Source organism: Gobius niger (genome assembly GCF_951799975.1).
Source record: "Gobius niger genome assembly, chromosome: 16".
NCBI classification, from domain to species: domain Eukaryota; kingdom Metazoa; phylum Chordata; class Actinopteri; order Gobiiformes; family Gobiidae; genus Gobius; species Gobius niger.
Window position 1 is genome coordinate 7,928,002 of NC_136867.1, and position 26,284 is coordinate 7,954,285.

Here is a 26,284-nt window from a genome sequence, read left to right on the forward strand (position 1 = left end):
TAGACGTGATGAGCTCGGTGTGCACCGGCAGGACTGGGGGGTGGTGGTGGGGGGGAAAAGCTACTCCCGCTGCACCGATTCTAATACGCACTGTCAACATGTCGCGCAAACGGAACAGTCGCTAAGTGATATAATGACATCATACTCTGCTCAAGAAAGACGAGAAACTGATACGGCGTACCAGTTAAGGCTTTGGATTGCAATATTATGCTGCGTGGAGGTTCTTTCTCCGGCCCACCTCAAAACCAACTCAAAGAACATGTTTACATAATCCTAATAGACTGAAATATCAATCCAAATCTAGAAGCTGAAATTGTGTTTATTTGGACTTTCCTTTCTTCCCAAATAAGTGATAAGTAGATTTGAGTGTTTTTCTAATTATTGCTCAGTTTGATGGGAAAATACTGGCGGCAAGTGCTAATCATAGTCTTAAACGAATGAAGTGGCAGTTTAATGATGGGACAGAGCTGGGACTCGACGCTCGTGGCCCATTAGTACAGAATGTCCAATAGAGCTCGGGATTGCGTCATCAAAATGTTACTGTTTAAAAATGCTACTTGTTTAAAAACGTAGCATTACAGGAGTGAATCCATTTGGGCACGGCGGGTTGTTAGACCAGCAGATGACCGTGTTGTTCCATGCTTCTTTTCTGTACATTTACATGAAGTGAAATAATCAGTATTAAAAGCCAAATCAGGAAAAGGTGGGTACTTTTTTGAAGGGGCACACTCTTTATATAATTGTGCCAACCATGTTTCGTTATGTCATAAGCACTCTTAGTCCGAATATTCCCGTTTTTCGAAATGTCTATGGCAGAAAAATGAATTGTAGGCGAATAGTTCAGGAACCAGAGCCTGGGTTTGGAGGTGGGCGGAATTGTTGAAAGTGAAAAAAAGGAGGTCTCGCACGCACGCATACACTCGCGGCAAGATACTGGGCTCTGATATGTCCGCACAGACCTGACTAAAATGGAGGGTACAGCACTGAGATTGTCGAAACACCTGTGTGTGTCCAAGTAATCCCCTCGCAAACACACGACCTGCTTTGCTCCGATGTGAAAACGCGCCAGCAGCCCTCTGTAGTGAAGACCGTACGTCGTCTGCCTTATATAAAGCCCCTGCTTTACCCATCGAATATTGAACCTCCACTTTCCATCCACTTCAATAAACAACAGAAATGTCTCTTCCGCTTGAACACACAGCATGGCGGCTACAATCGTTTTGGAAATCTGTCACAATCATCAGACGATGACGAGCTGTGATGACCTAGTTCCTGTCAAATCCAATAGGTTGCATTCACAGCATTCGAGGATTTGCAGCCATCGTTTCACATGGAGGGCAGTGGCCGGGCTTTTTCCTGGTTTTGAAAGAAATAAGCAAACCTCTGGCCTCTTCACCTCAATATTAAAACAATAGGCTCTTGAGAATGAATGCACATGAACGCAACCTATTCCTTCGATGGCCGAGACGATGTGACCAATTACACACCGACGCTGCATAGCAAGCTCGCGCCAAAAGCGGTAAACTAGTCATGTGCTAGAGGCATGCTACAGGAAGAAAATGGAAATACAATACGTGAGGAGAAAGGATATAGAGCCTTTAACTGAAGGGTTCTTTATACGGAGAGTCTCAAATCATGTGCCATTGTTCGCTTGTGTAAACTGAGATTCAGGCTGGAGCTTCGTAACGCGCCTCAGAAGCTCTGGATGCAGTACAGTACAGTCTCCAAACTGGCAGACTAACCAGGTCTGGAGATCAATTAGGTGCATTGACTGTTGACCTGCAGCTTTCTCTCCCCATAGTGACCGTGTGATGGATAGCACAGTGTGACAGAGGTAGGACAAAAGGACAGACTATAAATAGCAACGATCATCCCCCCCCCCCCCTTTCCCCTGCTCCTCTCAAACACGCATTCACTCACAACATTTAGTGCTTTGCCGTCCCCTGACTGACAGCATCAGGTTTCCCTTTTCTAAACTCAACCCCGCGAGGGTCCTCCTGGGGTTAAAGTGCTGATTTTTTATAAGGGTAATCGGGCTTGTTGGGAGAGCGGCGGTCTCTGGTGATGTCCTCAGTCACACTGTTTCTGTGAGACTGTGGCCCTGGGGCGGGGCCCGACTGTTCAGCCCCTAGAACCATCGCCTCAGCGGGCTCTCGGGCTCCTGTGTGCCTGTCCTCGTAACTGTCCAGGTTCCCGCTAGGGGAGCGCAAATGACCTAAGCCGTGAGTCAAGTCCGTTTCATTTGATCTTCCTCTTGGGATGTGGCCCATTCTCGACGGGGCCCCAGAAGGGCTGGCCAGGACAGGATCATGTCTCTGCGAGGTCATCCCGAGGACGTCTAACCGCAGCGGGTCTGGGGCGGTGCGTGCCTGGGGGTGGCCCGTAGAGTCAGACATATAGGGAGGCGCGTAGGAGCCGGAGGCGCAGCTGTGACTGTACAGGTCGGGTCCTGGGAAAGGCGGGCGTGGGTGACTGGAGGTGGGCGTGGCAGGCCGACAGGAGAAGTCGTACAGGTCGGGGAACTCTGCCTGAGCTTCCAGTTTGGGCTCAGGAGCGTGTCTCTTACAGGAGTGGCCATGTCCAGGGCCGTGGCTATGGCTGAGGCGGGCAGAGGGGCAGAGGCCATGGGGCAGAAGGTGGCTTGAGGGGCCCATGGGACTGTGAGGGCCTTCTCTGTCTATGTCGGCCATGTGCTGCTCTCTCAGCGACATCACGGACACTCCCAGGGCGATATCAGGCATGAACTCCCTCATGACGGGTTCTACGCTCATCTGCAGGCGAGGAAGCACAACAACACAAAATCAATTACATTTGCTGAAGGAACATACAGAGGAACATTTAGAAGAACCCCCACTCACCACTTGCTGCTCTAGCAGAGCTCGCCCCATGGCCTGTGGGTTGGTGCAGTCGGGGGGCTGGCCTCTGTGCACTGAGGGGTACTCAGAGCTGCCATGTTTGGAAGAAGCGTGGCGCTGGAGGAGGGCCCGGTTACAGGGGTAGGAGAAGGAGCGAGTGGGCGTGGGCATGGGCACACGGGGCCGCCAGCCTTTCACCTGCGCATGGCTGGGAGTGGCGGGGGGGTGGTAAGGCGGAGGTGGGGGAGGCAGGGGAGGGTGGAAGCCCACTACTCCTTCCATGTCTGTGAACATGGTGTCCATGGCCGGGCTGCTGTTCACTCGACACCGACCCACCTGCCGCAGGGCCAGGATGGGACTCTCGTCTCCAAAGCGCTCGTCGGGGAAGAACTTGTATGGATTCTGAAAAACGGAATGGGATAGCGTGAGTGTGCCATGCATGCTCTTCAAATTAACTACACGTTTTCGTCAACGAGTGCTTTCTTCGGTCAACAGTGCCGTCTCGCTCTCACCTGCAGTAACTCTGTGGCTCCGTCTGCCAGGCCGAACTCTCTCAGCACCCGCAGCTGCAGCTCGTAGCTGACCGTGGCTCCCTCTCCACAGTTCAGGGCATAGGCTCTCTGCACCTGCTCCGTGTGCCTCAGCTCCTGCAGCCGGCGGATCATGTCCTTCACCACGGGCAGCTGGGGCACTGGAACACACGAGGCCCCGTCAACACACCTGCACCATCCTGCTCGCATCTAACCTTTTGTATTCATTACGCTTACATGTTACGTCTAGTCCGACTTCAACACTTCAAAACACTTTTTCGAGAAAAACAGTTAACCATTCTTGTCCCGATCTACATGACAGCGGTTTGCTTTTGGGAGCAGTGCAACTCCTGGGCCAGCAGGGGGCAGGGGTTGATGTCTGTGTGCACCTTTATCTGTTGACCTGGGCCTGCTGAGATCTCTGATTGGCTCAGTTAAATGAATCTCAATAAGACGCCTTTAGCAGACATCACTGTCCTTAAGGTCAGGGTTAGGCTCAGGGCTCGTTTGGAAGAGTTAAGCTTGACTAGCCAGCCAATCAGAGGCCGCGCATCCCCTGCCATCCCGCATTAAAAAAAAATCACCGCCTGCTCATGTTTGTTGTGACAGTTATACTGCCTTCGTGTGCTCTGGTGTAATATAAAATTATTATTGAGTCTATTGGTGCTTGTTGCTTGACCCAAGACATTCTCGGCGCTGATCCAGCCACTAACGCTAGCTCCCCTGTCATCCTTATGGGACGAGCAGTGCGCGGCTTTGCTGGACATCTGGGGCATCTCAGAAGCAGTGTTGATGTTCCTTTCGGCAGCCTGACATTTCGTTTCTGGGGCAGGGACAGCATGCGCAGAAACTTTGAGCCTTTGCAATCCTACTCTAGTGCAGTGATGGTCTTTTCTTTCCTTTACTCCGCCACTGCAACTTACCAGGGATCTCATTCGCCACGACCGACGGGGCAGAGGCGGAGTTGCTCGTCATTTGCTGGTGGTTGATCATGTGGCAGCACTGGGGGACGGCGTTGTTGACCATGTAGAGTGTGTCCGGGACGTTGGACATCCGCACGAGCCGCAGACGCACCAGATCCGTCTGCTCCACCATCATCTCATCCAGAACAGACTGGAAAAGAAAAAAAAAAAAAAAAAACAGAGTGGGAAGCTGTTTAGAGTCTGGGAGGAACTCGAGGATGCGCATAGGCTTCGCAAATTAGTTCCACTTGATTGACAATTCATCTAAAAACAGGGCCGCTCCAGTGTGTGTGGATATGCTCATGAATATTCAGGGGGGGGAGAGCTCTCTATACGTTAGTGGAGGCGAAGCAAAAATGGCAAAAAATGAATTCCAGGCGAGATGATGGAAGCAAATATTAACAATAAGTGGGTGCGAGTTGGAGCGAGGCTTGACATGAAACTTTCTGCTCCCTGTGGTCGGTTCAAATGTTAATTTCCAATACAGCAAAAGCCTATGATTATAAAGAAAACATTGGATTTTGCTTTTTGCTTTATGTAAAGGGATCACATACAAATACGGCATATCAAGATCGATAAAAGGTGTACCAAAGAATACATTACATATTTTAAAAACACACCTTCATTATTTCACTTAATTTTTGTAGATGGTGATACTGGTGTGGGCGCTTAAGAGGCATTACCTTAGCTTCCTCCACATAAGGAGAGAATAGGCGAGGGCGCACGTAGATGCCAGCGTTTTTCTGCCTCAGCCAGGCATTGGCTTTCCCTCCCTCAACCATGGGGAGCATGTCTGAAGGAGGGGTGCTGATCAAGCCCCGTTTGAGCTGTGAACAGAGTGAAGAATGTGGATCAATGCTCCATTCGAGGAGGTTACACAGACACAGAGAGACCGTGATCAGCTCATAGCGCCGGAGAAAGGAAAAATCAATCAAATACTGACCGCGTCAGCGAGCACGTCGCTGTTTGGGGGCAGGATGTGCTCCGTCCGAATGAAGGGCAGGAGGGGGGACAGGATCTCCCTCAGCTCCTCCACATCCAGGTCTCTCCTCTTCACGCCACGCTTGTTCACACTGTGGGCTGTGCCGCTCAGGAGATTGGGCTCTGGTGAAACACAGAGCCGTCAGTAAAGCCACACTGCGGAGCTTCACAAGAGCACATGCATATATTCAAGCCTATATACTTTGTGAGATATAAATCTTTGCTTTTTTCATCCAACTTCACGTGTTACCCCCAGCTCCCAAAACAACAATACAGAACCATTTCCCTAATTGTGCACAAAAAATAGTTAAATATATAGCTTAAAACCAATTGTTGTTTGCAAGTAAACATTTTAATTCTCAGTGTGAACTTTGCATGTGGTTGAATTCACAATAAAACTAAATGAACAGCTGTTTGAATGTCTGGAAAAAGTACACTCTTCTTTGATGAGGGCAAGTTGAGCTCTCTAGTTAACCCTCCTCGGTGTATTTGGAGTATATGTGCAGTTTTCTTTAAAGTGTGGCTGCGAGAGGGCGATTACCTCGGTCTGCCATCCTCTTAATCAGCTGCTGCTCGCCCCACTTCACAACATACTTCAGAATGTCCTGCTCGCTCGCCTGTGTACAGAACCAAGGCACAGAAGGTAAGAAAACATTGCATAAAAAGCACGGGTTCCTGTGATTAAGCATGTCGGGTTTAACCTGAAGATAGTCGGACTGGATGGCGCTGAGAAGGTGCTCCTTGCCCAGTTCGTAGAGGACGTCCGAGGAGACCACCTGGCTGAACTCCTCGCACAGGAAGTGCATGGCCTGCCTGTGCACCCACTTGGACCCGTAAGGCTGGGAGCTCCACTTCAGGATGGGAACCAGGGAGTCCAGGGAGAGGCTCTCCACGATGATGTCCTCGCAGCCTGGGACAGCGAGAGCAAAGGGGGAAGACATTAAGGTTGAGTGGGAATTTGAAACCACTATTAATCGCCCAACCACTCTGGGAAACAGACCGACCAAGCTGAAAGAACTAACATAGAGTCAGAGTCGGGTTGGCTTACTGAACATGGCAAAATATCGAATCGTTATTTCCCCGTCAAGTTTACACATGCCACGTAAGCCAGGGTTATTCAGTGTGGAGTCTGGTCACTTTTACACAGGGCTGTACAATGTAATGCCAAATGAGCATTATCACAATATTAAGTGACATATCTATATCGTTAGAGGCTTTTATCTCATTCAGATTTATACATATTTTTGCGCACACAGCCTAAAACAAATATGCATGGTAACTTAAAGTGATAGTCTGCAAGTTTAAATGTTATACAAATTGAATAGACTGTGCATAGTTCACCGCCTGGGCCTGCAATTTGATGTAACCCAAGTAATGCGGAGGAAAAAAAAGAAATAATAATCTTAAGTCCCTCCCCTTTGCTCATCTCAGCAACCACTCAGAATCCCCGGGTGCCATTACTTTGACCAATGAGAGAAGCTCCTGTGAATAAGTTTGAAATTTCTTTCTCTTTCTCCTCATTTTGGAAAATAGAAGTGGCTTTTATGGTCCAATCAGAAGGGAAGGGAACCTTGATAGTTGACTTTTTACTTTTTTTTACTTTCTCTCCTCATTTTGCCATCTTACAGACTATCACTTTGTATAAGAACAAAAAGAAATCCGGACCTCCTCTTCCTTTTTTTTTTTTTAATCAGCTAGATCAGTACATTTCCATTTCATACACCAGACCCTACAGCACCAGGAAATCTATATCACATAAATAATCGCGGTCTTTGCAATTCACCAACTGTGGCCTTTTGCATTTGGGTTCAGTCCCTGTTCGCGTCGACCCCACTCGCTGCATTAGCTTGTATTGATGACCCCCGGGAGCTTCCCCCCCCTCCCCGGTTGCCCCCACATCCTCCTCGGCGCGTTTCTCCCAACTGGGGCGGACATACCAGAGCAGCAGGCGGCGGCTTCGCTTTGTAACGCGCAGCCCGCAGAAATGCCTTTGATACCTTCATGTGCTTCAGTCTAAAGACGTAAACAGAGCAGCCACACACTTCAACACCCGCCCCCCCCTCACACGACTCGACAGCATCAACACCCCGGGAATTAGAAACCTGTATTTAGGCAATTTGGCAACAAAAAAATAAAGCCGATCTGCATAAACTACACTTTTAATTAGACGCTAAACAGCCCACCAGCTTCCCGATTGAAACCTCATTTGTGTGAAAAACAAAACAGAACAGACCGATACGTATAAGTGGGATCTAAGCTACTGCTCTCTGGCACAGAACAACCTTTTTGAACGATCTTTTTAATGCAACAGCCAAAAGGTACTTCCAAAAGGATAAAAGCTTACTGACGATAAGAGTGGCGTCTGAATAGGAGGCAACAACTTTGGGAGGAATAAATCTAGCGCTACAAGCCGGACTGCCTTCCCGTCTCCCCCAGGCCGGCTATCAAAGGCCATCCTGGGAAAGTGGATGCTCGACTCCAGTCAGAGTGCGTCTTTGACCTTGAATATCAAATTTTATCTTGAGATGTAATATTAAGTTACAAAACTCGCCGATGCACTGCTTGCTGCAAAGCTTTAAGAGATACTTTTGCACTCTGCACATTGGTACGAAACGTGATGTCTGAGGAGCACGTTTCCTCACTTCTGGAATAAAGAAAGGCATTACTTCTTATGAACAGTGCTAGAGAGGGGTGCTGGTCAATATGTCTATTTTAGTAATGAAACATAATAAAGTCCCCGCAGTCCCTTTTGGATTCCAGTGACGTTTCCTTCTGTCCTGTTTTGACCCCTGTATTACTCTCCTATACAATTGACTTCACGTTTTACAACAAAAACATCATTATAGGCATTTTCATCCAGCTTTGCCATCAGATGTCACCAAATAGCAAGTTCCAACTCCTCATCAGTTATTGACATGAATGGTTTTCTGACCTTGTGTTTTGTAAGGTTAAAAACCAAATCACTCGTCCCCGTCTGGCTTGAAACACAGCACATTTATACGAATTTAAGACTAGAATCGGCATTACATCTAACACTACTGGCCCCTCTCTCACGGCGGGCGGCGAGCGAGTGAGTGACATGAATATCAACTGCACTGACTGAAGCAGCCAGACCTGACGACTTAAAACCTATTTGGAATTCTGTCCGTGGAGTCGCTTTAAATATCGTGCCCTGATGTCTTTTGTCACGTCCCGCGCCTGATAACAACTAAACAACAACAGAACATTTCAAATGAGGAAACGACTAGATCAAATCGATATTCCAGTGCAGTCGTGTTCTCAAACTTCTCAGACCGAGTACAAACCCATTATCATTGCACATATGATCTTCCAAATACAACCAAGCCAAGATCACAACTGGTTACGATGGCTTTAGGGTGGTGAGTAAAACTGTAAAACTAACCAGCACCATTGCTACAAAACTCATTGCCGTGTTGGTGTTTTGTCAGAAAGGGGCAGTCCTTCATTCATCCTGATAACATTACTTCATACTTTACAACCATAGCAACTGTGGTGTGAAAGTCTTTTTTTGTTAGTTTGGTTTGGTTTGCGAGAGACATTTTAGCCTTGTATACAATGCCAATATGTTTTGGTGACATTTTAGAAGTACGAACACGTTTACCTTAATAAATCCTTTCCGTATAGACTCTCTGGGGGTAATACAAGTGTTAATGGGATGATTGGGGGGGTCTTTCATCTGCCCCTGGTGTCTCTGGCCAGAAAACCACAATTGCAACTTCGCTGCCTCCAGGTAAGTGTCCTCAGTACACATTAATGGAATCCCGACTACCACTTAAACAGTATTTACAGCCAAGTTTGAGTGAAAAAAGTGATCTCCATTGTGTTATTGGATGTACAATATCCCTCTCTAGTAGTATTTACTCTCACGGACATGCTACGACACCTGCAGTGGCGCTTATGGCACGAGTTACTTAGTACTGCTTTAAAGTGCATATGACAGGTTTTAATGCTTTGGAAACTATAACTTATTTAGGTGGATGACATCTGCTGCAAGTCATAATTATCATTTTCTGTGAAGTGTGAAGCAGCAAATTAAGGCGAGACACCGGTGTCTCTGGTGAAAAGTGGGGGAAAAAAATACATTTAGAGATGTCAATTTGAAACTTTGGCTCAACATTAGGGCTGCAACTAACGATTATTTTGTAATCGATTAATCTATCGACTATTCAATCGATTAGTTGCTTGGCTATGAATGGTGTAAGAAAATTTTATTTTTTCCATTTTTTTTTATCACATAAAGCTAAAGTGGAGCCGCTTGAGGACGTGTTGATGGAGTAAACGTAAAGTAAATGTTTGTTGGAGGCTCTTGGTGCTAATTCTGCTTCTGATTGGATGAGACACAAACAGATATTCATGAAAATTACAATGTACAAAGTGCACTACATACGCTTGCTATAAAAACAAAGTAGGTTTTCATCAAAAATACTACATTTTCATGTAATTTTTGCTCTATTTGAGTCTGTGTGAACCAGAAAACGATTAATCGATTACCAAAATAGTTTAGACTATTTCAATAATAGATTAGTCGTCGATTAATCGATTAGTTGTTTCAGCCCTACTCAACATTACTGATGTAAATATGAAGAAAAACATGTAGTGCAAGTTTTCTGTCATTTAATGTTTTCATATTAAAAATAAGGCATTTTCTGCTTAAAAACAGTGAAAATTGCCGATATTTTTTAGTGAGGAAATCTAAATAATGGACAGATCGAGTTTGACTCACTCATTCCCCATTGACATAACATGGTTGGCACGGCAACAGTTTAAAAAGGGTTTGCCTCCATCTCCATGTCACTTCCTGTCAGCGTCTGTCACATTAAAAGTCAAACTAAAGAAAGTTGGGTACATTTTTAAGCTACATCTTAAATATAAGGGCAGGTCTGAATCGATTCCGCAGGCAAGTATTAAAGTGTTAAATAATTATCCTGGTAAACCACACCCATTTTTCTGTGCGAAAGAAGGTGGGTCGAACCAATCACCACCGTCATAGAGAATTGACAAGGCTACGTCACTCACTGCGCCGCTAAGTTGTAGTTCTATCAACGGTGACACGTTATTAGCCAAAACTAATCATGGATGAATTAGTCGAGGTTTTTGCCTCCGCGCTCCCGTCAGTTTACATTCAGCTCATATTTTCTGAATTGGACTACAGCTGTCGTCACGTCCACTAAATGCTGATTGGTTTATTTCACTGACAATCTGCGTGTTAGGTCCGCCCGCTCAAACTGCTCCATTGCCAGACAAAACTTCCCTGCGTGGAATGGACAGGGCAGGACAGCAATGAAATAACGCTGTAATAGATGATCACAAAATGCCAGAAAAAAAGCATAATGTGTCTCCTTTAAACGAGAAGCCGGCGTGTCGCCCAAAAGGGAGCTTCCTTATTCCCCCCTGGAATCGTGAGGAAGCCTCGCTCGAAATCCAGTCAGGCTATCGACCGCACACTTTCAAATTTAATAGGGCTTTTAATATTGGTTGGCATAGGAGCGCGAGGCGGTAATAACGGATAACACGTCTTGGGGTTTTACGCGAGAGGAAAAAAATGACAGGGAGACGTTCGCGTCTAGCGGTTTGACAAATCTTCCACAGGCGAAAAGTGCACAGTGCCAGAGGGCAGCGCCTCAGCTACAAGACGGCACCGAGAGCGAGGCTGTCAGACAGATGAGAGAACCCCACGCTTCTGCCCACTGCAGAGAGGGAGCAGCTACCAGGCAGTTCATGGGGAAAGCCTGGGAATTGATGATAATTTACAGGCATTAGTCTGGCCGACTTACCTGGTATGTTTTATAAAAGCGCTCAGATTATGTGGTGGTGAGTTTGGAAGCTACTATGAAGAGGAAGGTCAGATATGGACAATAGCGGGGCAGTTTACAGAGGCACGCAGGTCAGAATATGACGACATTCCTCAGTGAAGTCATAAAAGACGTGCAGCTCGGAGGCAGGAGGAGGAGCGGGGATAAAAATACCCGCGGCGGGGTCTTGAGGGGGAGGGGAGATGAGGTGACGCCGTGTGGGATGATGACACCATTTGCTGCTTGGTGGCTTAAGCCGCCACAGTGACCGGGACAGTGACACTAGAGCCCGGGGGTACAGGCTGCACTTCAGACTGCACTCGGCATGTAGCAGTGTGCTGTCAGCTCCACTCCTGCAGCTCGTTCCACAAGTGACAAACCTCAGGCTGATCTTTATAAACAATAGCAATAAGCAACATTTGACTGTAGTGAACTACTGCTGTAGTAAACCTTTGCAAGCTGTCTCATATAGATAAGTAAAAACTGAAAGTAAAATCCCCAAGTAAAGTTTAGCTTAGTAGGAAAACCTGAAACTAATAAAAACAACAAATCACGTCTCATCACCAGCCAGCTTGACTTCTATTTTAAAAATAGAATAAAATCCATTAAGAAGCAGACGCATTCAGATTTAGTGGAGTAATGCATTCCCTGCCAGCAAAATGTTAGTGTGACAACTAATTTCTCACTAATCCTCATAATCTTTATCTTTCATAAATGAAATGTTACGGCTGCAATGATTCTGCAGCGTTGTAAGCCGACTGTCAAAGACCGTTAAGGTCAGAAGTATCAAGTTCAAATGCAGAGCTCATCTTGCCTCCATTATGTGAATAACCAACAGTTATTCTCGTGTTACAGTCAGAAATGAACACTTCAAATCAACAATTATAGAGTATGGTCTATGTGATTCTACTGGCAGACATGAGATGCTGCCAGTAAACACTGCAGATGTAACGGCCTCAAACACTTTATCTCTCAAGGGCAACAATGTCAGAAATCTTATATCTCTGTCTAACATGCACTATGAGGTATTGTTTACAGATAAGTAAGTTTACCTTGAGCCAGCATGCTGAACTCCAAAAACAGAGCGATATGGTAGAGTTCCATGGCCTCCTCGGTGCGTGTGCTGGCTCCGCGACCGCCGGACACCAGTGCCTGGACTTCCCCCAAGCTTCCTGTGGACGGGCTGCCTCTTAGCACCAGGCCCAGCTCCACCACGTCAGTGTACATGCAGTGCAGAATCACCTGCACATACTTCCGCGGGATGATGGACTCATCTAGGACGATGCGTGTGGGTGTGTGCAGTGTCCGCTCGGTCATCTCCTCTCCAGTCCGGATACGTCTCTGTAACAGGTTTCTAAAGAAGGGGGAGCGGGCAGAGAGAACTGCCTTATGGGCCCTGAGGTCTTCCTCAGGACTCCCTGGGGCCACCATCCCACCTGGCCCTGCTGTAGAGGGGCCAGCCACAGCTCCCATCTCACTGCAGCCCTCTACCATCTCTGAGTCTGAGGAGAAGCTGAGCAGAGCGTCATAGTAGCACATGTGGTCGAATAAGCCCTTCATATCTGCCTCCAGAGAGTTCGGAGTCCCAAACTCCTCACTGAGCTGTACCAGGACATCCACATTCTGCAGGCGACTGTCCTCCACTGCCCCGAACTCCCCCGTGTACAGGTACTGCAGCAGGGCAGAGAACATGGACACGTCTATACCCGCAGTATCTACGTCCATCAGCACCTCTGCTCCATACCCCGGGGCAGACGTCAGCAGAGTCTTAAAGAAGGGGCAGCGCACAGCCAGGACGGCCCGGTGCGCTGGGAAGCATGTCCCGTGAAAGATGAGGTCGACATCGGTGCAGTATTTGTGCTGGTACAGAGCAGCTAGGTCCCTCTGGAGGTTAGGGGCCTCAGCGCGGGCCAAACTGGCTTGGAAGCTCAGTTCCTTCAGAGCGGCGGTGCCCTCGTACTCCTCCACCAGGGCGTTAGTGTCTCGGACATCCCACCCCGACAGCAGCTCCCGCATCTGTCGAGCATGATCGGCCGAGCGACTGGACTTCCTGCGTTTGATAAACCTGCGCTTGAGCGTGGCCAGCCCCAGACTCTTCTTCTTCCTGTCCGCAGGCCTCTCATGGCCATGCTCCAGGCTGTACAGCTTAGACTCCCAGCCATATCCCTGCTGAGAGAAGGACGAGGTTCCTACAACACACACAAAAATAACAGACTGTTAAGCCTTTACAACAAGGATCCAGCATGTCCTCCGCTGTGCTACATCCAGAATCAGAGGGGGAAAGTGTGTGCTGGCTGCTGCTCTGTGACCTACTCTTTCAGGACAAGAACAAAGCCCAATGGAGTTAGTTCAATGGAAAACACAAAAGCAGACACAATCCTTTTATATCTTTTATATTACAGCCAAAACCTCAGTACAGGACGGTCTAAAAACCAATTAGCCTATTAGCCGGAGGACTGCCTTTGTGCCCACTCACATCCTTGGGCCCAGTCAATTACAGACAACAGTTATGTTTGGCACCCGAGACAGGGCTCCGACGTCAAAGGAAGCTGTGCCAGGGAGATCCTCTTTCTCTCTCTCCCCCTCCCCTCCTTTCTCTGCCTTTCTCTCATCCGTCAGAGTGACCCAAATAGTACTGATCCTAACAGCACTATCAATGACTTAGGGCGCAGATCGAGCAGTCAGGTCTCACGGCTCAGTCCTGCTCCCGATCAGAAACTGCGGACTGAAATGAACATCTAGAAAACGTCTCGAGTGAGCCGGAAGAACGTTCTACTTGCCTATGAAGGTCTGCTGCGGCTGAGAACTTCCCCCTATGCGCGGGGAGCAGGAGTGTGGATAGCTGGACCCATTGGCGCCCATCCTCTCTGGTCTTCATGTGCTGCGAGGGGGCGACCCCACAGGCTGAGTCATTCTGCTCAGACGCTCCTGTCCTCTCCGCCGTCCAAGCCGCGGGTCCGACGCCGACGCTCAGAGCCCCGGGCGCAGCAGGCCGTCCCTAAGAAAGCAACATCAAAGGAGGCGCAACATTAAAGGGGGCATTATGTGCTCAACTTTGGCTTTTTGGGGAGGGGGGGGGGGGGGGGGGGGGGGATAAGGCTGCAAGATTTTGCTAATTTATTGCTGCACGATGTGTCAAAACATTGCAATATTCAACATCTTGTGGTCTAATCGTGTTGTATAAAAACACATTGTGAAATAAACCCTGCCCTGCACTCCAGTTCAAAAGGCAGATCCATTAAAAAAAAAAATCATTTTGTTGATGTGATGGAGTTTGTTTGGAGTGACTGTCTCCATCTGAAGAATGCGTGTTTAGTCTTCTATCTGAAATCTTCAAGTGCGGAGGAGGTTAACAGAGATTTCCTCTGCCTGGCCCTCAGGAAACGCTGGCTGGCAGGGGACGGCAAATCTAAGGCAGATGTAGGTCGGGCAAACCCAGATAGTGACGCCTTTATTAGTCTCGGCTCATTCCATCTCGAGGTAACTGAAGAACAAATCCACCTGCCTAAGCTGATCAAAATGTGTTTTGTCCGAGTACACACACACACACACACACACACACACTCATCACATCCACATCACATCCACAGCCTATAGGCTTCTTACTTAGTCATGGCACTTCTGCTAAAGAGCAAAACCATTGTAAAACTATGTATTAAAAGATCTAATCTAGAAAAGAGAAGTATCCAACAATTGGAATTTCTTCATTGCGAGATCAATAAAGTCCAATTTTATCTTGATACCTAAGCGAATGAGTATGTAGTTTAGTATCATTTATGGATATAGTAGTAGTGTTTTTTACATCCTGAGGCCAAGACAGGCTCTAGATCTTACTCATAACATGATCAAATCCTGTGTAAGGTTTGTTCAGCCATGGACAATTGTCAAAAACATTGTTTTTTGGAACAAGAGTATATTTAAAGTGAGAGTCTGCAAGTTTTTATGTTCTACAAAGTACATAGATTGTGTATAATTAAGGCCAGGGTCTGTAATTTGACACAAGATATGCAACATTAAATAATTAGATTTTTTCACCCCTTTTGCTGATCTCAGCAACTCATCTGAATCCCCGGAGACATCACTTTGACCGATGTGACGAGTTTCCCTGTGAGCCGGCCCGTTTTTGTCCAAACGGAGGGGAGGGGGCGGGAGCTTGATCGTTTCCTTTTGAAATTTCCTTCTCTCTCCTCATTTTGCAATCAAGTTTCATGTCCAATCAGGAGGGGGCGTGTGTACTTAAGACATTTCTCTCTTGATCTTATCATTTTACAATATTACAGACTGTCACTTTACTTGGATTCATTTGAGTGAAATACTGTGTCGTTTTGTGTTGCAATAATGTAACCAAAACAATAACACAATGGTTAAAGCTTTCATTCATTTGGAGCCGTGAGGGAGACCAAAAATATATATTAATTCAAAAATTGAAGCTCGAGAAAAATCACTTTAAAGATAAAAGCTTAATTGAAGAGAGAATAGAACCCCATTGCCTGGAAGTTTCCCGCTTTCCCAGAATCCCTTGACAAATCAGCCTTACCAAAAGCGTATCTTGTTCGACACAGGTAACAGGACTTTATCTGTCAGCCAGATTTCACAACACCACTTTTCTTTTCACTTCTTGTTACGCTCTACTTTTAGTATTCCTTGTTCTCCGGTGATATTCTTTCACCGCATTGTTGAGACAAATGTCATCTTCCAGCGTTGCATCTTGTGTGACACTGTAGGACAAAAGACAACGCCGCGCGCCGCCTATTTTATTCTGGGGCACAGGTGAAATAAAAGTAGGACGGCTCCAATGACGGGGCTTGAAGGAATATTTTTTGGAGCTATATGCTGCGAGGCGTTCTGTATTAAATAACTCCTGTGTGACACTAACAACGGGGAGCACGATTGTAAATTATTTAGTTCGAGATGAGCCTGCTCGGACAAAGAATTACAAAAGGGGGAAAACAACAACACGCCGCCGCGCTGAAAGTGTCTGCAGGAAACTAGCCTTGACAATTATATCACGCTGCTCTTTCTGGCCTGCAATAACACCGAGGCTCCGAGTGGCTTCTGTGGTCGATTTTTCAAAACCGTCTTTGACCAGGATTTCCAGGAAAACAATTACTTTTTTATATAAAGCCAATATAAAGACAGACAGCCCAGGGGCAAAGCGGTCACAACTCACAACACCTTGCAGCTGCAGGTTTTTTCACTTTATTGTATTTCAATTTTTCTTGCATTTTATCTTGGGCATTGAAAATATTGATGCTATTTTATGTTTTGTTGGTCTACTCTGATTAGCATTATCCACACAACAGTTCGAATTTCATCAAATACTCTCTTTTTAACTCATGAGTATTTATTTGGGTTTCTACTTCTATTTGAGTAAATTTGAGTACCATCAGCGCCACTATCGCGGGTAACGTTACCCTTTACATTTGTGATTTAAGGTATTTTAGTTGTACTTGTATCTTAAAAATCTTATGTGTAGCTATGAGTCTCTCAAAAACCTATAAATCAGGAAACAAATCTAGGAGGAGGTAATCATGGACCTGAACTTAAAACAGCCAAATCAAATCAAGATCATCAGCGGCTCATTGCCCAGATCGTAGGTATAGACGCTAAACCAGACTTTGACTGTTGTAACGGCTGCTCACTGTCAGACAGCTGCAGTACATCCAGAACGCTACTGCTCGAGTGCCGACTAGAACCAGGAAATACGTCCATATTAGTCCAGTGCTCAGGTCTCAGCACAGGCTTCCTTTTGCTCAGAGTAAAGACTTTGAAACTCTTCACCGTCCAGCACCAAAGTACATCTCTGACATGTTAGAGCCACATGAACCTGAAAACAGTTCTTTTTAGCTGTGCTTAAAAAGGAATAGGTCACCGTTTTTACATACTGAGATATGTTCTTACCTTAGCTTTGACGAGTTCTTTAGGACCTGTCTGGTCTTCACCCGTGCCTTCAGTCACGTAAACACAGCGCAGACGGCGTTAGCATTTAGCCTCTCCCTCTCTCCTCTATAGCTCCAAAACAGGTCAAGATAGAAGCTACCAAGCTCTTCCACGTTTTCCCTATTTAAATATGGTTACGTGAAGTGTTCCACTACAAAGTATAATTACACAAAATTAAACAATGTGGATTTTCTAAGCGGATAAAAGGGGGAACTATATTGTAAGGCGTAGTAATACCAGGAGTAGTTTGGCATCTGCACAGTAAAGTGAAGATTACTGCACGGATTTCGAACTACTCCTGGTATTATTACACCTTACAATATAGTTCCCCCTTTCATCCGCTTAGAAAATCCACATTGTTTAATTTTGTGTAATTATACTTTGTAGTGGAACTCTTCACGTAACCATATTTAAATAGGGAAAACGTGGAAGAACTTGGTAGCTTCTATCTTGACCTGTTTTGGAGCTATAGAGGAGAGAGGGAGAGGCTAAATGCTAACGCCGTCTGCGCTGTGTTTACGTGACTGAAGGCACGGGTGAAGATCAGACAGGTCCTAAAGAACTCGTCTAAGCTCAGGAAAAACGTTATGGAAAAACGATGGCCTGTTCCTTTAAAAAGGATTTTGACCATTTGGACAGTGGCTGTTCCATGGCACAAAAACCTGGCCTGGCTGTGATTGGTGCAGCACGAACGCAGCGGAGAAAACCAAACCCCAATGGATCAATATCTAATGGGGTTTCAAGTCAAAAAATTAATTTACATGACTAGCCTAGCCGTGCCGAGCAGAGCAGTCCCTGGACGATGGTCATCTACAGCTCCCGAGCAAACTTCCAGGAAAATTAAGTATGCGGGCTTGTCTCAACCATAACCTTGACATGCAGTCCACCATGGAGAAAATAAAAGCAGTGAATACAAGTTCTGTTTCGTACTCGCTTCATGCGGAATTTAACCCGTCCAAATCCAAACCGAAGCTTTAAAAAGAAAGGCCATTTCACAACAGATAAGAAAATAAGGTGTGATGGAAATCTGTTTTATCTCAGCCGGCTACGTTTCCTTGCCTACCGCGCCGTGCTAATAAATCACTGGGCCTGCCCCCGTGGAGCCTGACAACTGCACAGCCTCCCATGGGCTTGAGCGCGAAACCACAGACTCGCACAAACTCCTGCCACCAAAAAGTCACAACAGCGCGCTTCAATCAGGACGCGGGTTGATCTTTATTTCATTAGTCGCCTTTGAGTAAGCCACGTGTTCAACGGGGAATGCGCTGGGACAAAATTAGAAGCTGGTTTTGAATATGAAGGGGTAGAGCGGAAGGAGCCCCCCCCTGAGATGCACACACGCTCTTGTTTACAAAGAGGGGGATGGCGGGGTTGGCCCCAGCAGCGTAAACGCAGCCAAAGTATTGTACAATGCATTTTTTTGGCATGGCTGAGGATGTATGGAATTTTTCAAACGGTAATCATCTGGTCATGGGTGTTTGGAGTAGAAGAAGTCGTTTTTTTCTGTTCCTCTGGTCTGGTTTGTGTTTCTGTTCTGTGAGGAAGGTTTAGACAGGACATTACCCTGTTGTTAACTTTATGGAGGTTTCTGCTCATTAACTGTGAGACTGGGGTGAGTCTCACAGTAGCTGGGTCACCCGAGGCTCATTAGCTTAGCTTCATCAGTGTGATAAGGCGTTTTTAATCTATGACGGGTGAATGCGTTTTAGTTTTAAGACAGCATAACAGAGCAGAGGCGGATCTAGAAAAAAAAAATCAAGAGGTGGCAAGCAGGGTCAGGGATAATTTATGGGGTGGCAACACATTTTACAATGTTCAATGTTCATAGCGGGGGCACGCAAGTTTTGCAATTTTTACGTTTAGATGCAGACAGAGCCTCCCAAAATTATAAATAGTAGCATAATACATAATATAAGTAGTAATTTAAACTTTTGTTAGAAAAAAAAAAACTTGGGTTGGCACCTTGCTCCTTATTTAGCTATAAAGTTGTTATAACTTTTTGTCCTGTCAAAAAAGTACTAACTGAGAGCACGTATAGCTTCTAGAGCAGATGACCACATGACAATGGGGTGGCAGCTGGGGTGGAAAGACCTTTACTTGGGGTGGCAGCTGCCACCCTGTGCCACCCCTCTAGATCCGCCCCTGTAACAGAGATACATTTGCCTTCCAAGTTCCAACCAGAGGGTTTTTCCACCAGTGACATTCACAAAACTGGTGATGTGCAATAGGGTCGGGCCATATCGTATCGCATATCGTTATCGCAATTTAATGTTTTGATATAGTTGTTATTTTTTATATCGTTGTGGACACAATATCATTTATGTTACACTCCATCAGGGCAGCATAAACACTGACTGTCAAACATGGGGACAGGTGCTTAAAAAGTACAATGAAACGAAGGATGTAAACTGCTTGGGTAAATCATATTTGCGAGGAAATGAGTATGCCGTAAAAAAAAAAAAAGAATAAAATATGACTGAATGAATCTTCCCAATAGGCGTAAGGCGGGGATTCTGAAGTAATTTGTCCATTGTCAATTATATTGTCCAATATATATTGTTCTATCATGATAGTTTTTAAGCCGTATCGCCCTGCCCCAATATGCAATACAGGTTTGCAATGTCTCCAATCTTCCACTGAACCCGTGCCTCAGTTTTGCATCTTTACAAACTAGAATTAATTCGTTTTTCAGCCAATCGTGTCAACACAAGACTTAAAAAAATACAAAATTAGGCTCAGATGGAAGCGTTCAGAAACTGAGGCTTCTTGCAGTACGGATATCGCATCGCCTAATATTGCGATCCGACATTTTTTAGCGATACATTGTGCAGTCACCAGTTGAAATCTTGTACGACACTGCTCCCACTTCAGTCAAAAACCTACTAAATACAATTCCACTTTGTTTGATTAACAAAGAAAAAGGAGCAACTGAGCAAAGAAAAGAGTGACGATGCAAAGGTTCACCTGTAAATATCCCAGCTCTGTTTGATTTGGTGACCCAGTGTTTGTTTTACTGGGAAAGCTCTGGTAACAAATGTGCGGGGCCCGACAGTGCAGCCCTGACAGTGCAACCAGGGAGGGAATAAGGCAGCCCCGCTCAAATTGCAACTTGAGCAGCTGCGGATAATCCTAAAAGCATAATTTCATGCCGCGATTTCCCTAAGACCTGACTCACGCTGCTGGATGAGGACCGCCTCGTAACGCGCTGCTTGGTGACACTCTTTGGGCATTTCCGCTCCAGCGACGCGCCTCCGTGCGAGTGCTCCGCAGCCAGACGGGGGGGCTGGACTGTGTGCTCCTAATGAGAGGTGACAGCATGCTCTCCCTGCCCCCACCGACGCCCCGCACACACACCAAACACACCGAGGCCTTTTAAACAGCTCACCTTACCGCACTTATCTCGACTGCTTCATTCAAATCAGCCGCTCGCCAAAGGGGCTCGGAGATAAAGGTGTTGTCTCGCCGCGGCGACACCGGCCACATCAGAAAGAAATGTTTGCCAAAGGAAAACGTGCCGAGGCATTATTTATTTAGGCGACAGCCAGGACACGCAATCAATCATTTAGAGGGGGTTTCTCATCACGGCAGGAACTGGAAAGACCTTTGTTTGATGCGAGCGAGAAGACTGAAAGTACGACTGTCTTGCGATCTTTAATCTGTCAAAACTGGTCCTGGGGTAAATGCTCTTTCCATCGTGTTCAGGATTAATCATTTAGTGAAGGGGGTTAAACTGATTAACTCGGGCAACAACAGCACAATATTGGGCCTAAAACCTATATGACGATATAAAAAAGAAATATCACGATACCGATATATTTGACGATATAATTGACAATGGCACAAATAACTTAAAAATCATATTACTTTTTAGGCACCTGTCCCCGTGTTCTACAGTCAGTGTTTACTCTGATGGAGCTGAGCGTAGCATAAAATTATATTGTGGAAACAACAATATAAAAAATGACAATGATATTACGATAACGATATGCGATACGATATGGCCCACCCCTACTGTGCGCACTGAAAAGAAGCATCAGAATTTAAAATGACACAAAATACTTTTTAGAGCACGTTCATAGAAGTCGAAACTCCAGGGTTAGGATGCTTTGGAGGACCAACTGACATGGGATATTTTTGATCAAAATAATTACGATCTTTGCAACAACCATGATATCTTATGCAGATAATTGTGTAACCTTAAGTTAAGGTTATGTTTTTAACCGAGCGGATTCTCTCCAGTTCAGCTTTACCCAAATTTAAAAGCCTATAGGCCAGTAATGGCTCATTTGAAAGCCAAGACAACTGTTCTGTTTTTGTCTTTTTTTCCCCTCATGTTTTTGTTGCTTTCTTCATCGCTTTTTGACGCTTTTTTGTCATGTTTGTGTTGCTTTTTTATTGTGTTATAGTAGCTTTTCTGGCACGTTTTTGTTGCTCTTTTGTGGCTTTTTTGTCACTCTTTTTTTGCTTCATCAACTCTTTTTAATCGTTTTTTTGACACTTGTTTAATGTGTTTTTGTCTCTTATCCTCTATTTTCATCCTCGTTTTTTGATGCTTTTGTCAAGAAGCTTTTAGATTGCGCTCAGTTCAGGTGGGGGCTAAGCTGTTACACTTAATTTATCTTCTGAAATCATTATTTAGTGACGTGTACAACAGTGTTAATTTCGTCGACTAAAATATTTAGTCTTAATTTTAGTCAAAGTGATATTTTTGCCAACTAAAATTGGACTAAAACTAAATTAAAAGTTTTTCATGAGTAAAACTATGACTAAAATGTCCAGATATTTTAGTCGACTAAAATAAGACTAAATAAAAATGAAAAGGAGAGACTAAAAGCATCCAAACTTCTATTGACCGTCTGAAAGCCTCATATCATGTAAATCCACTGCTAAAGGATCAGCTCTGAGCTTTGTTCATGTGGAGCAGCTCCATGAAGCAGAGGAACAAGATTAAATATGATTATAATGAATATTATAAATGCAAAGTCGACTAAATTAGTCTTAAATTTAGTCGACTAAATTGACATGCAATTTTAGCAGACTAAAACTAGACTAAAATTGAAAAGATTTTTTCGACTAAACCTCGACTAAAATTAAATTACATTTTAGTCAAAAGACTAAGACTAAAACTTAATTATAATATGTTATCAAAATTAACACTGGTGTACAATCAAAAAAGCAAAATCCATGAATTCGAATGGAATTTCACAGAGTACAACCTTGTGCAGTTTTTGACCTTCCAAAGTATCACTAGACCTAGATCAAGATCAAATCGAGACAAACCCTAAACTGAACGAAAATATAGACCCAGACAAAATCGCTAGCATGCACAAGCTTCAGCTAGCCCACCGGGACACGCACCGCAGCTTGAGAACCACTGTCCTAATCTATAATAAGGAACTAACTCTCTCCCCGCTGCCCCACAAACGTCTCAGATGCCATGAAGACATAAAAAGTGTGTGTTAGCAGTCTGGACATTAACATTTGACCCGCGGATTATGTGCGAATGCCTCGACCAGATGGCAAACAGCGTGGCACCTCTCCTCGGCAGCAGCTCGTTCAAATGCAGGCCCCGGTCCAGAGCTCAGCACCTGATGACTGCAGCTGACTCCGGCACACGGCCAGGTGCAAATGACAAGACACCACTACAGCCATCGGGACGTATTACTGAAGACGTGTGGCAGAGCGGTTAATATACTGGACCGTTTTACACTCAGACGCCTATGTGACAAAAGCATGTGCAAAAAAATGGAAGTTTCCCCAAATATAATTCTCACGGTCACAAGTTTAGTCACATGTATGTCACTTACAAGTTCTTCCCCTTTAAATTCACGGGTTCATTAATCAGTTATGTTGATATAAGACGACCATTATCAAGAGATGCTTGAGGGGCGACCACAGTAAATCATCTGATATCCTCGGATTTTCAAAGGTGCTTGGTTTTTTTTGTATAACCGAGCGCACATCAAAATATAGTCATTGTGAGACAAGCAAGCGGTCCAAATCACATTGAAAGATTCCCCCGAAATCACTCTAAACTACATCCTTCATCAGATAATTGTGGACAAAAAACAAGCAAACTCCAAAAGCATTGAACAGCTGTGCATCATGACAATATTCCAGTCCTCTCCAACAACAGAATTAGGTTTCGTACACAGTGACGGCTCTCAAACGGATATTTTAGAAGCAATTCCGACAGCTTACCTCATAGCATTCACATAGCATTTCTCTAACAATCACACTGAAACAGAGAATGGGGCCGTCCATCCATCCATACCAACCGACTGTGCCAGACTTGGAACGAACGGGCTAGTAAAATGACAGTGACGGATGGACGGGGGAAACAAAGGTGGCCGCCCTGATGAGTCATGGTGGGCAAGCCTCTGGATTAGCCCCCGTGTGTCAACCAACAATATGAACTGGAGGCCTGCGCAGAGATCTGGCATTTGGGAGAGAATGTCAGCAAGTTCTGGGGTTCTTTTGCACTGCAAGCAAGAATGAAAGACATGATTATTGCCTGTGAAAAATGACAAGGGAGCGTGGGTCTATTGCACTTTATGATCCCCATTTTGCTTCTTCAGTATATAAAAAAAAATGGGGGGGAGCAAAATGTACTGGTTTCTACAGTGTTGCATTGACTGCCATACAGTGTCAAAATGCAATCCCTAACATTTGACTGAATAGTTTTTTGAAAAGTTTACAAACAGAGTGTGAAGTATAATCCAATAAGTTACTGCACTAGCAGTGACCCAATACAACAAAACTTCATCCATTCCTCACTTCACTTGCAACAAGTGCAGCAGGATACATCAAGTTATTCTTTGCAATATTATGTGATACAATATATACACATATCACAATTTAGCCACAATACAGCATCTTACAAAGGCACTAAGGTCTCACTTAGACAAAGCTTTCCGAATTTAGTTCCATTCCAGCTTTGTTTTGGGTTTGGATTCTTTTAAGTCTTGTTTTGTAAAACAAATTGATGGGAGGAGGCCTAATGTGTCAAATTAATTTGTGAAATTAATCAGCCTAGCCATAATGCATCCCTACATGTAACCTTTATGAATTTCATTAAAGCACTGACACGTTTTTTTTCCAAAAACATTGCACAAAACTGACCTTATGATGGTAAATAACTAACATACGATATTGACTCTAGGACAGCTACATATTTGGCATTTCAGTAGAGAATGCCAGCATGCTGTCTGTAATTCTGCACTGCAAGCAAGAATGAAAGACATGGTTATTGCTGCAACATGACAAGTCAATACGGGTGTACGACTGCAACCACTTTTGCCTTTTCAGTAAAAAAAAAAGAATGACAAACCAAACAAGCTCCGTCAGTCAGTCCTTGCAGACCGCTGAGGACACAATACTCCCTGTGCTTATTTTCAGTCCTTGTCAATGCTCCTCACTGGCTGGCTGTCCATTTAAACAAGCTAGAGTAAACACAATTTTGGGACAAAGTCCAAGTCATTCACTTTGTGGCATGTAGTTACAAGCACAGCACCTTTCAAGCCACTGGCAAGATTTCTGAACTCAAATAATTACATGTCACCGGCTTGCCCCGGAGCACTGACGCATGTACTTAACCTTGTAAAATGAGAAAGCAAACGCTGAAACACTTGGTTCAAAACAAAAGATAGGCTACATGGGAAAATGGGTAATGGGAATATTTCAGGGAAAGATTAGATTATGGGCAGGATTACCTCTGTTTGCATATGGCTCTATGGCATTTAGTTAGATTACAGTGTATTTACTTATGAGAAAAGCAAACATCGCAAAAATAGAGTTCCCCTTAATAAAGAAATGGAAAAAATATGCTAATTTTCAGGCTGTTTATAATAAGACAATAGCACAAATAATTGCAATCAAATCAAAATCACGATTTGCATGATAGTTGCAATTGGCGTATTGCCAAGACTGCAGTGATCAAGGCAGTACAATATCCTTTGCAATCAAAAAAATCATCCGGTCTTTGTAGCATGTATAGAACCTGCTAACCCTGTAGTTTACACCTCTACAAACTATGACCTGAAATCTTACAAAAAATATTTTCTCGCAAATGTCGATGCTCCTGGCTTTTTTAAACATGCGCTGTGAACCGAACACGCATCGCAAATCCAATCGCGATTCTTCCCAAGGAAATCGCAAATCGATATTTTCCAAAAAAATCGTGCGGCGGCTCCATGGCTTAAGTTACAACACGCAATTTTAGCCTTCGCCAAAAACAGGCTATGGGGAAGAAAAACAAATGAACAAATTCATCACAGACTTAACATGGCCTATTTACACGCTGTAATTGATGATCGCCTCAATGCCCAGAGAGATAACGGGTTACAATGTTGCCAATTAAAGCACAACCTCATCGCTCCTTGACCGGAGAAAACAGCAACATGTAGGGCAACAGACCGAGAAAAAAAAAACTACTCACGACTGAAAACGTGTTGCCCTTGAAATATATTACACAGGCTGTTCGGTGGATTACATTTCATTAGCGCAAGAAGAAACTGCTTTGTTAGCATAAGGTTAAAACGGTGCTACTATTGTTGCGCTTTGTGCTGCTACAGCTGATCAAAGAGACCGAGCAGAGTCTAAAGTGATTAAAAGAATACGAAGTCAAAATGGACATGATACGATGAGAACTTTAGATGGCACGTTTATTGCGAAACCTAGCGTGAGGGAACATATTCAGCGCAGCCCCGTAATTAGTAGCATATCCAAAGAGGCTAGGGTAAGCTATCTGCGCCGCGTCGCTTTGACTTTACGCCTGGGAACGAGACCCGTAGTAAACCCGCTGAACGAGACACAACTGTTGAAAAGACCTCGATCAAAACATTTACCAGACAGACAGAAGCTCCATGGGGCAGGATTCCTCTTCGTATCAGCCCGTACTTTGCCAATACTCTGAACCAAGTTGTCCCTGGTAGGTAGAGAGAGAGAGAGAGAGGGAGAGAGAAAAAAAACGCAGCTCAACACCTTCTTTTTCCAACTCTCCTCATTACGCACGGCTCGACGTCAACGCAAGCAACATTTAATCCTCAATGTGCCGTCGTTCGTAACTCCGGAGACTTTGGGGGGGGGGACTTGCAGCGTTCACGGCGATCACAAACGGCAACAAACCCGTTTTTACGCTGGTTTGCGCACGGTATTTCCACATAGTAGCACAACGCCTTGTTGGGTGGTTGTTATGGCCTATC

The 26,284-nt window shown here is 45.0% G+C and overlaps 1 protein-coding gene across 1 annotated transcript; it reads right to left on the reverse strand.

The window, feature by feature from the left end:
• Positions 1–716: 716 nt before the first annotated feature.
• btbd7 (BTB (POZ) domain containing 7) lies at positions 717–26,284 on the reverse strand. The gene is made up of 11 exons (XM_079573125.1): positions 25,928–26,284; positions 13,922–14,139; positions 12,194–13,330; positions 6,030–6,238; positions 5,870–5,945; positions 5,291–5,451; positions 5,031–5,174; positions 4,309–4,498; positions 3,368–3,546; positions 2,859–3,257; positions 717–2,771 (listed from the first exon to the last, which is right to left on the reverse strand). The coding sequence occupies exons 2-11, from the start codon at positions 14,001–14,003 to the stop codon at positions 2,004–2,006; spliced, it is 3,345 nt and encodes a 1,114-aa protein (XP_079429251.1). The 5' UTR covers positions 14,004–14,139; positions 25,928–26,284; the 3' UTR covers positions 717–2,003.

What these genes read in the sequence shown, in the direction of transcription:
- btbd7 (XM_079573125.1), bottom strand. Translation starts at nt 14,003, where the DNA reads ATGGGCGCCAATGGGTCCAGCTATCCACACTCCTGCTCCCCGCGCATA. An exon ending in GCCGCAGCAGACCTTCATAG is followed by an intron (nt 13,331 to 13,921) that starts GCAAGTAGAACG and finishes TGTGTGTTGTAG; the next exon opens with GAACCTCGTCCTTCTCTCAG. An exon ending in GAGCCACAGAGTTACTGCAG is followed by an intron (nt 3,258 to 3,367) that starts GTGAGAGCGAGA and finishes TCCGTTTTTCAG; the next exon opens with AATCCATACAAGTTCTTCCC.